General features: G+C 45.4%; 1 protein-coding gene across 1 annotated transcript; it reads left to right on the forward strand.

Annotated features, from left to right (window-relative positions):
* Positions 1-1,967: 1,967 nt before the first annotated feature.
* On the forward strand, positions 1,968-3,496 carry LOC136457564 (uncharacterized). Its single transcript, XM_066457597.1, has one exon. The coding sequence runs from the start codon at positions 2,120-2,122 to the stop codon at positions 2,840-2,842; it is 723 nt and encodes a 240-aa protein (XP_066313694.1). The 5' UTR covers positions 1,968-2,119; the 3' UTR covers positions 2,843-3,496.
* Positions 3,497-10,675: the final 7,179 nt, after the last annotated feature.

Consider the following 10,675-nt stretch of genomic DNA (forward strand, 5'->3'; position numbering starts at 1 on the left):
TCTAAAAACAGTCCCTACAAATACATGATTTGTAGAGACGCTTGGGTAGGGACGGCTAGGCAAACCGTCCCTACAAAGCCTCCAGAGCCGCCCCTACAAAAGATTTATGTAGTAGTGGAACAAGCTATGATATAATACTGCTAGATGTACTTATGATAAGAGAAAGTTATAGAATGGTCAGAGAGCGAAAGCTACAATATCCACACGGACATCTTTTTGTTTGCTCAACTTACTGGCGTTTGTCCAAAATCTTCGTACCACACTAGAATCTCCAATTTCTCCAAGTGATATAAGGTTCTTCTAGTGTTTTAGTATTCAACATTTAAGTATAAACTTTATCTACCAAATACCTCCTAGTGCGGATTCTCATATGCTATGACTAATGGTACTGTTTTATTACTACTTAAAAACACTGGGAGAACTCCATTATTTTGACAGTGACATGCACATAAAGGAAATGGGAGTAAAAATGGAAATCTCGCGCTGGACATGGAAAATAGGATCAAGGTGGAGTGGAGAAAACAGTAGCGTAGCTAGTAGGGTGGTACGGCCAAAGTTGGTTGTTGATATGTAGTGTAGATTATATATATTTGTACGTAGTATTAATATAAATAATATAATTTTTTGTGATATTAAAAAATTACTACCTCTGCCCTTAGATTTTTTTAAAATTCAACCGAATTTAGAGCATATAGTGCTCTTTTCAATAAATTTGACTAAATATGAAATTTCGATGTAAGACAACTCTAGAAATTACTATTTTATTTAGAGACAGAGGAAATATATATATATATATATATATATATATATATATATATATATATATATGTGTGTGTGTGTGTGTGTGTTATATATATAAATTGGATCAATTTTACCAAAAATCCTAGATAGGACATGGCGAGAAAATGCAGACGTGGCTAGAGCCGAATACTAAAGAACAATACAGAAGTTCGCCTACTTTTCTATATATACTACTTATATTGAGGAATCTTTGACATGGAGACTTTGTTTAATATTTATTACTTGTCTCTGTCGGTAAGCGTACTATGCACTGACGATGAAATTAGGCAAGCTTGCTTGTCTTTCTCCAGACCAACTCAATTTTTTTACTGTTGGGACCCGATCGATGGCATTTTATGTTCGTTCCCATGTACAGTATATCACGGTTCTTTTGCCTTGTCTTAATTAGTCGTCGCTGATGTGCACGTAAGATGGACATCATACGTACGTCAGATGTGTATATCTGCTCCATTAAGATGGTGTTTGGATCCAGTGACTAAAATTTAGGAGGTGTGTCGGGAGGATATTGCATGGGGTGTTCGGATACTAATAAAAAAATAAATTACATAATTCGTCGGTACTCTACGAGATGAATTTTTTAAGCCTAATTAATCCATCATTAGCACATGTTTACGGTTGCACCACATTGTCAAATCATGGACTAATTAGGTTTAAAAGATTCATCTCGTAAATTAATCGCAAACTATACAATTAGTTTCGTAATTAGTCTATATTTAATACTCTATGCATGTATCAAACATTCGATGAGACAGCGACTAAAATTTAGGAGGAACAACCAAACATCACCTAATTATTACCGTATGTTTAGTTTCTGCCCCCTTGGGAAGTCAATGCAAATGCAGGCTATTTCACCGTGCCGTGAGAGCCTTTTTGCATATAATAAAGGCGGCTAGCGTTTTTAATTTTTTTCTCCCAGTAGTGAACAACACACATTCTTTAATTTAACTATATGATACACTAATGATCCGGCTGTCGTTACGTTAATTACCATCCCGTCTCGCCAGTGGCAGATGCAGGATAAAATTGAAGGGGTTGGTCTTTTTCTTTTTCCTCTCTCTTCATTTTACTTCTTTTCTCCACCTCTTCTTCTTCCTTATCCTCCACATATTTCTATTAATACACCAGCTGTAAGGGGTGAGCCCCCAAACCCCCTTTAGATCCGCCCTTGCGTCTCGCCTGGGGCTCCCTCCCCTATAAATAAGCCCCAATAGAGTGGCAAGTGATGCGCTAGCTACTGCTAGACTACGTACTGGCAGCGGCAGCGGCAGCGGTAGAGAAGAGTGGTATAGTGAAGTGGAGACCTTTGTAGCGGGAACTTATGGACTTGTCTAGCATGATCCGGCCGGCGCTTCACCGGATCACGTCCACCTTCGCTTCCACCAACAGCTACGGCGGATTCATCTCCCGCGTGCTCAGCTTCACCGGCTCCTTCAACGACCGGACCAGCCTGCTGCAGGAGCACGACGTCGAGCTCGGGCGCCCCACGCAGACGGAGGAGGCCGCCGCCGCTCCTCCTCCTCCGCCGGCAGCACCAGAAGCGGCGGTGCCTGCTGCACCGGCCACGACGACCGCGGCCAGCCACCAGTTCGACATCGAGGCGGGGACAACGACGCCGCTGGCCCCCACCGCCCCCGAAGGACCGGCGGAGGGCCAGGAGGAGCCGGCTGCCACCGAGGTCGACGCGGAGTCGAGGCGCGTGGGCAAGAGCGTCCAGACCGTCTGCCTCTTCGCCGCGTCCGCCTCGCTCGTGCTGTTCGCCAACCTCCCCTCCAGCAACAAGCAGCAGCCCAGCGCCGCGCTGCCGCCGGCGACGTCGGCGTCGGGGCAGGGGCAGCACCCTCTGCTGTACAGCGCCGACATGGTGTTCATCAGCCTCGGCTTCTTCTCGAGCCTGGGCCTGTCCATGTTCTCGATCGTGGCGAGGCCCGGCGGCGAGGCGGCGGTGGCCAGGGTGCAGAAGTGGGGGATGGTGGTGGCCGTGGCGTCCGTGGTCGTGGCCTTCTCGCTGCGCGTGTGCATGATGCCCGCTGCCGCTGCGTAGTTGGAGTGGAGGCCGGCCGCGTGCGCGTGCATGGGGGCATCTCCCTCGCTGCGCCGCGGTGGTGCCGTGCGTGACGCTCGCTGGCTCGATCGACGTACCCGACCCGGCCGGCCGGCCGGCCGGCCGTCACTGCGCGGCGGTGCGTGGACCGAGGCTTGGAGCGGTTCGGACGACGACCTGTGGACTTGACCTTGACTTGGGCGGAGGGTGGTGCATTATATATAGGAGTATTTTGGAGCCATCACAATTCTCAGTTAATTCCTGTTTAACGATTTGTGTACAGCATTGGTAAATCCATGTATGCGTGTGTACATACGGCCTGTTCGTCGGTTGGTTTCTGTGCTAATTTGGACTGGCTGGTGCTAGTTTATTGTGAGAGGAAAATACTGTTGGCTAGCTGAAACCAACCAGCGAACATGCTGATAGAAAATTCACGGCGGCTTGCAGGTCGATCGGCCGCCGACGTGGTGTACAGAAACTCATGTGTTAACTTTGCCCCTTTTCCAATTGGGTGCACCTCTGATCCGCGCTCTCATCATCGATGAAGAAGCCGGCCGGCCGGCACACGTCGATTTCGCACATGCATATGTTCCCGGAACGGAATATGCCCGGCTCTCCAACCATGGCCATCGGTGCATGCGTGCATTTTGTTACGGGATAGAGTGTGTTTAAGGAATCTATATGGACATCTAAATCTGAAATGGCAGTAAAAGACTTAAAATTAGTTTTTAATAGAGTATCTATGTAGAAGATCTATTTTGGGTTATTTGAGAGACACGACCTAAATATAGACATCATCTCTCCTGGAAACTCATTTACAGAAAGGATTCTTTTTTTGGGTCTTATTATTGGAAAAGATACTGAATAGATATTAAACTTTTTATCTATAACACTAAAAAAATTCTTCTATTTTAGGTGTCATCGTCGGAGATAACCTTAAAACATTCGGTGGATTATTCATGGAAACGTGCGTGCTGTGCTCTCCTAGCTGCTCGCTTCGCTTGTGGTAAAACTTGAAAGCCTGACTCTACGGACTAGTACTACCGAATTGTGGGCGCCAGTGAGCCGTACGATTCACCTTTGAAGTTTGGACCCTTATTACCTACTCTCCCGTCCGTTAGTTGACACGATTTACGTGTCGATAATTTTAACTTGATTTATAGAAAATACGTGTAATATTTTTATCGGTGCAGAAAATGACTAACTAGTAAATATTTGTAATTTTACTGTACGCTGTGATCGGAGGTGGCCTAGTACTCAATGACATAGGATTTATACTGGTTCAGGCAACGTGCCCAACGTTCGGTCGGGGTCGGTTGGCGACTTTATTTCTGAGCCTAGGTGCTCGAAGTTTGCAGTGGGGTTACAAACGACAAGAAGAAAGATGAGGTGTACAAGAGGCCCGGTTGGCTCCGGTCGGAAAAGCCGAGAGCGATGGGGACTCCGCTATGAGCTAAGCGTGTGCTTGAGGTCTGAACCTGGCGGTTCTGTGGTTGTGAGCTATTAGACTAATGAATCTAAAGGAACTGAGCTTGGATCATTCGGTCTTCTTTGTTGGAGGAAGCACACCCCTTTTATAGATGAAGGGGATGGCTTTACAAGTGAGAGGGTGAGGATACGTGTGGCAGAACCGCCTAATTTAATACCTCATAGGAGTGCTTGTCTTTTATTAGACACTAAGCACTAGAGGGAGAACACTAAATTACTTGGTTCCGTTGGGCACATCCCAGGGAAGAATCCGAAAATCCACATTTTTGTCATCAGGATCACAAATGAGAAAATAAAGCTTACATCATTCATAACCATTTCTTACATCACTTTTAATACAACATCAGAGTATAACATTTATTATTATAATAGCGGAATGTAATCATATTATCAGAGTTATGAATAATTTAATTGAATAGCGAAATTGATAACTAAACTATGACAACAGATTATAAAACTTTCACTTATAAAAGCATTGGGTGAAAGTTATAAATAACAACTACGATCGCAGCGTAAAGGAATCCTCGCTAAGTCCACCAGAAGAAATCCACACACAAGGGTCAACTCTAGCATCCACATGTCACCTGCAACAAGGGGAATAAAACCTTAAGTACTCAATTGTACTCAGCAAGACTTACTCGATAGGAGGAAAGAAAAGAGTCCAAGGGTATGCAAGACTATCTGGCTTGTGGGTTTATTACATTTGCAAGAAGCATTACTAAGCGTACGTTCTTATATTTGATTTTTATTAATAGCTGCATTGGGTTCATTAACTAACCATTCTATGTAAGCATATATACTACTTTCAAGCAGGTGGTGAGCAATCAGAGTTTCTCTTTTCATTCCATCTTTCATCTTTCAGTTCTTACTACGATACTAAACTGTAGATAAGCCGTACCGGATTTCTCCGCGATTCGCGAATCAATGCCCCAGCTAGGTACCCCAAAAACACACGCCCCGCTTGTACCCTAGGCACAAGCGGGACCAACCCATCACTCTCCTGTCCCAGGTGTCTAGGTCCCTATCCAAACTAGGACTCCAAGCCCCTGCCCCTGAGTCCTGGACTCAGTGCGGTGTAAGGACCTCATCCACCAAAATAAAACCCTGACAGTCGGTCCAGAAAGAGCTGGATCCGTGACAAGAGAGCAATAAGTCTTCCAAGCACTCATACCTAAGTATGTGCTCGGGATAATAAGTCTGTGACTTACCTAGAGCCTTATGCAATGACCGGTCCTTAATTGATACAGACAGGGAAAGCAGTGTAACCAAACCATGCCCCGCGTCTACGGTGACACAACCTCTTACACCCATTAATACCCAAACCATATCCCTGTCCGGTCACCATTTTCCTTTCCACCGTTTATATTTTTCCATTGATAATAATCCATTAAGATATTTCATATCTCTCGCGAGTGACAGGCAATCACTCGACTTCTACCGGAGTCCTATAGCATAGCAATCTACATGATCCTGTCATACTAGTAAGACTCATAGGATATATATATATATATATATATATATATATATATATATATATATATATATATATATATATATATATATATATATATATGCAAGTGGGTTTCATTCAACTCCTTAAAACTTAATGCACAAATATAACTTAAACTGCAGCAAAATAGGGGTTATGCACCGGGGCTTGCCTGGGTAAGATATAACCAAAAGTTAGCATTGCATTTTCGTGACATGATCACCATAGCATCATCTTTCAGCTACTCCAGTTGATCCCACGATCCCTCATCGTTCCTCCATCAGCGTCCTCGGCAAACTCCTGCTGGCAGTCTGGGATCTCGGGTATGGCCTCGAACTCATGGTACTGGCCTCCAACGTCCTCGTTCTCTGGCTCGTTCACTCCATCAGTTAAAAGCACGCAACGATCGAAACAGGCAAACAAACACAAATAAATATTCACATAAATTCAAATAAGCTCTAGAAATCATGAAATTTATATGAGAGATAGAGTTTGATTTTAGATGAATTTAAGAAGAAGAATCGATGGAATCGGATTTGGCATTTGGTTGTGCGAGGTGGCCACAATTTAATCACGCAGAAAAAGACTAATGCGTGATTAGGGAATATTCTTTGGTCTTCACGTGGGTGATGGCATGGTTATTTTGCATGTGTTGTTGCTCAAGGCCCACGCGTCATATACACATGCATGGGATGGGACAGAGAGAGCTATGAGCGTTCTTCTTGCTTTATGCGTGAACGCCATGGCCAAGCTCGTGGAGCTTGTGGGAAACTCGGGTTGGAAGGAGAGGAGCAAGGAGAAGGTCATGGGGAAAGAGAGGAGAGCGAGGGGATGCTCATGAGCTGCTCACCTCACCGGTGAGTAAAGGTCAACTCTGACCCACATGCAGCTTGCAGACAGAGCAAGGAAGTTGAGAGAGTGAGAAGAGAGCTGGAGCTATGGAGAGCAGAGGCTCGGCTACTCGGCGTATCCTTTTTAAAGGTAGAAGACGTGGGGATGGAATTAAGCAAGAGGAAGATAAGGAGGACAGTGAGAAGGTTAGGCATGGCTACTATGAATGAATTGGAGAAGCGTAGGTGCGACAGCGACGCGTCGTAAGGTTAGTGGCTAACTAGCTTGCTTAAAGGTCATAAAGCGCTGCTTGTGCACGATGGGATGCTCGGACGAATAGTCTTTTCCATGGTAAATAGTGTTTTCCATGGTGCTACAGTGATTCTGCGATGCTACAGTGCTCGACGTACAAGACGTGCAGGACGCAGTGAATCGTGTTTGGATTTTGGGCGATGGACTTGAGTGGTCTTGGTCTTTCGATGTGTCAACTGGGCTAGTTGATTCATGATGGACTTGGACTCGAGTGTGTCTTTATCGTGTCAACGGGGCTGATCAGTAATAAAGAGTGTATGTTTGTAATTAAATTAAGAAGGGAGAAGGAGAAGATCATTCGTAGACTAGCTCAAGACAAACAAGCAAGGAGACACGTGTGGCTTGGTTAGTTCTTAAACATGACGGTAGGACGACCAGGCCCAACGTGGCCGGCAGGGCATGCCGGTTGGCACGGACAAGACCACGGCCGCAGAGACAAGCAAGGCAGGCAATCAAAGAAACAAAGACAAGCAGTGAGGGAGGAAAAACAAGGAGCGGCTCGACAAATATAGACAAAAGTAATCAAGTCAGAGAGAGAAGCAAAGCAAAAGCCAGAGAGCATGGATGCAGATGGATGAGGAGACTTTGCAATGCAGTGAATTGCAGGGCCACGATGAGAACGAGACAGTGATCAAAAGTAATGCCAGGCGAGTACGTTGCACGCCGGAAAAAAAAATAAACGAAGCTGTTGCACTCTCTTTCTCATCAGTTCATGCTTAACAAAATAAACCCGTGAGTTTATATATGTATCGTTCTATTTATTAATGGATTTTATTTTATTTATAAAAGTTGATTTTCATGCTTAATCTAACCAAACAAACTGTTTGCTAGAATCATCGTCGGACATTCCTAAATATTTCTATGCACTGAGTAATTTAACTTGGGCGTTTATTCAAGTCCACAAAACTAGGTCACCGGATTCGCTTATTGCCTCAAGTACATTTTAAACTAAAAACATGAGAAACTCATTTCAAAAAATTTTCTTAGGCCTAAATCATGGTGCTAAACGAACTCGTAACACTAGGGGTGTTACAACCAACCCCCCTTAAAAAGAATCTCGTCCCAAGATTTGAAGCAAGAAAACACGCTTACATTCCGTAGATCAGAGGTTACATGGAAGATTACACAACTTCGAATGCTAACCACACGGGGATCTAGGGATACATGGTTAAGAGCAACCTGGTCAACCAAGACTTAATCCAGAAGTCGAGATAGACGAGGACAATGGAGAAATAACAAGATAATGATTATCCAAAATATAGCGTAGCATCAACATATCCAAAAACAGTCGACTGAGAAGTAAAACATCGTGAATCCTAAAATCGAACTATCCAAAGGAACTTGAACTTCTTCGGCGAACCAGATCCTTTCGTCTCTTCAGGTTACACCATCACCTCAGACCGACGAACCTAGCTTCACAAGGTCAACTGGATTTCATAGCTCTACTCCGTATGCGAGGGGAATGGGGATGAAGAAGAAGAGCAAGGACCAAGGGTATCTTATAGAGGCGAATGGAGGTGGGGTGCAATACATCGGAAGTGGAGGCGGAGTGGATGGGATACACAGATGGTTCATGCTGTGAAGATAAGATCGGACATGGTGCGCTTCCTGCGTGAGCAGCAGAGGGGGAAATAAAGGAGATGAGAGGGGGACGGGTCCGCTCAACGAGGCAGGCGTGCGGGCGACCATGTTCACAAAAGAAGAAAGGAGGGAGGGGATGGGGGTCCGGTACAAGGCGTGGGCATTGAGAGCTGATCGGATGCTAGGAAAAGGAAAAGTGCACAGTGCATAAGGATGGCGAGTGCGGCACGATGCCGTGGCCACGCAAAAATGGGGTGCTAAAGGACCCGACACAAATGGCGTTCGCAAGGCATGCAGCGAAATAACCCAGCATACGTTGCGCGATCAACTAAACACAGGACTTGGGACATGACAGCCACTCTGACTTCTACACGCACTCCCGACTACTCGAAGCTAACTTTCCTTACTACTCGACCACATTCGTCTTTCATGTAGCCTGAGACCATATCATACTTTCTTCCTCCAAAACCATCTCCTCTTGTTTACCTTGAGAGAATACTATGTCATCAACCCGTTGTGGATTTCCTGTTTGAACACCTGAACATTACCAAGAAGAAAATTTTGTAGCAAAATGATACCACGGTGTAACTTGGTAAAGGTACTTAGTCAAAAACCTCAATACCAGCGTGTGCCGAGCAACGTCACTATGTGGCAGCTATTCCACAGGGAGCCCTCGGTTTCATCATGGCACCATAAGCTTTTAACTAGGCAACTATTACTAACTTACACACCATGAAGGCGGTGGGGTCATAGACCACAGAATAAGGGGAGTAGTGCAAGGAAAAAAATTCAAACAACAAAGGTTCCCTTCACAACAAGGGACAAGGAATTCAAATCCAACAGCGGATTTGTTTTAAAGAGATTCAAGTGTTCTGTTGGGACATCCATAATTAGTCGATACAATGTCCAAACATCCAACCACTATGGATCTGCTGGCATCTAAATGTCAACTTCTCTTGTAATCCACCTAACATCGCCCTTGAAAACTTTAAGCACATCTAACGAAACTTAAGGTAGATGAACGTAATAAACACAGCGAAATAAACAAAATGCACATTCCAACGGTCTTATACGGGTACAACATATAGGCATTCAGGCTCCCATTCACGACATAGCATTCGCCTATGGTCGGACGATCTCAACAACTATGGACGACAACAACGGCAAGAGTACAATACCAGAGGACAGCAGCGAAAAACACTACTACTATGGGTACATCATTCCAAGGCAACTAATCTACATCTTCTTGTGGCAATGCTGAGTGAGAGGAATCAAGGGCTTGACTTCTAACACTTCCGAGGGTGGAGGTGTTGGCGGTGCTGCAACACCAGTTCTTCTTCTTTCTAGCGAGTGGATAGGGATCCCTTCCAAGATCAGGGCATCCTGCCTTTCAGCAACCAACGTCCTCTGTTTGGCCTTGGTGACAAGATAGGCCGCACGCAGCTGATGAACATGCCAGTCTTTAGCCTCCTTTAGGGCTTCTGACATGGCAGTCTCCCAGCTCTCAACAGCTATGGTACTGGCATGCGCTTCGGCGAGCTGCACCTGGAGCATCCGGTTGAAGATCTCGGCTTCCTCGGCTCGATGGAGGCAACTCCTTAGTTCCAAGGCTTAATGGTCATACTGCTCATCTAGAGCGAGCAGGTATGTGGTCAAGTGCACCATGGTTGGACTGTCCTCTTGCGCATCCCACCCTTGCAAAGCCTCCATGCGAGCCTTCCATTCCTGCCAATTCTTGTCCAAAGGTGGAAAGAACCTCATGGGGGTACAGGCAATGGGATCCTCATAGATCTGGCAGAGGTGTCGCAAGGCTTTGTGGGCCACAACCTGGTAGGTGTTGATGAAGCTAAACCCAGTTGCGGTCACACTCTAGGCCTCAGTGAGGTCAGGGAACTCTTCACTCTTCCCGATGTAAATGGTAACCTCACATCGCTCGGTGCTATGCTCCTCATACTCATGGCCCTCATACTCGGGACGATCTTTGACTCTGAGCTTTTGCAGGGTGGCATGCAGGATTTTGGGAAAACCCTCAATGTTCAGGCAGTAACTACTAACCCAGGCTCCTGCCATTTCTGGCGGTGGTGGTGAGGAAGGCTAAGCAAAAAGCTAGCTCAAAGGAAAAGCTAAGCGAG

Source organism: Miscanthus floridulus, chromosome 6 (assembly GCF_019320115.1).
Source record: "Miscanthus floridulus cultivar M001 chromosome 6, ASM1932011v1, whole genome shotgun sequence".
Lineage (NCBI taxonomy): Eukaryota > Viridiplantae > Streptophyta > Magnoliopsida > Poales > Poaceae > Miscanthus > Miscanthus floridulus.

Coding starts and splice junctions, on each gene's coding strand:
- LOC136457564 (XM_066457597.1), top strand. CDS start 2,120: ATGGACTTGTCTAGCATGATCCGGCCGGCGCTTCACCGGATCACGTCC.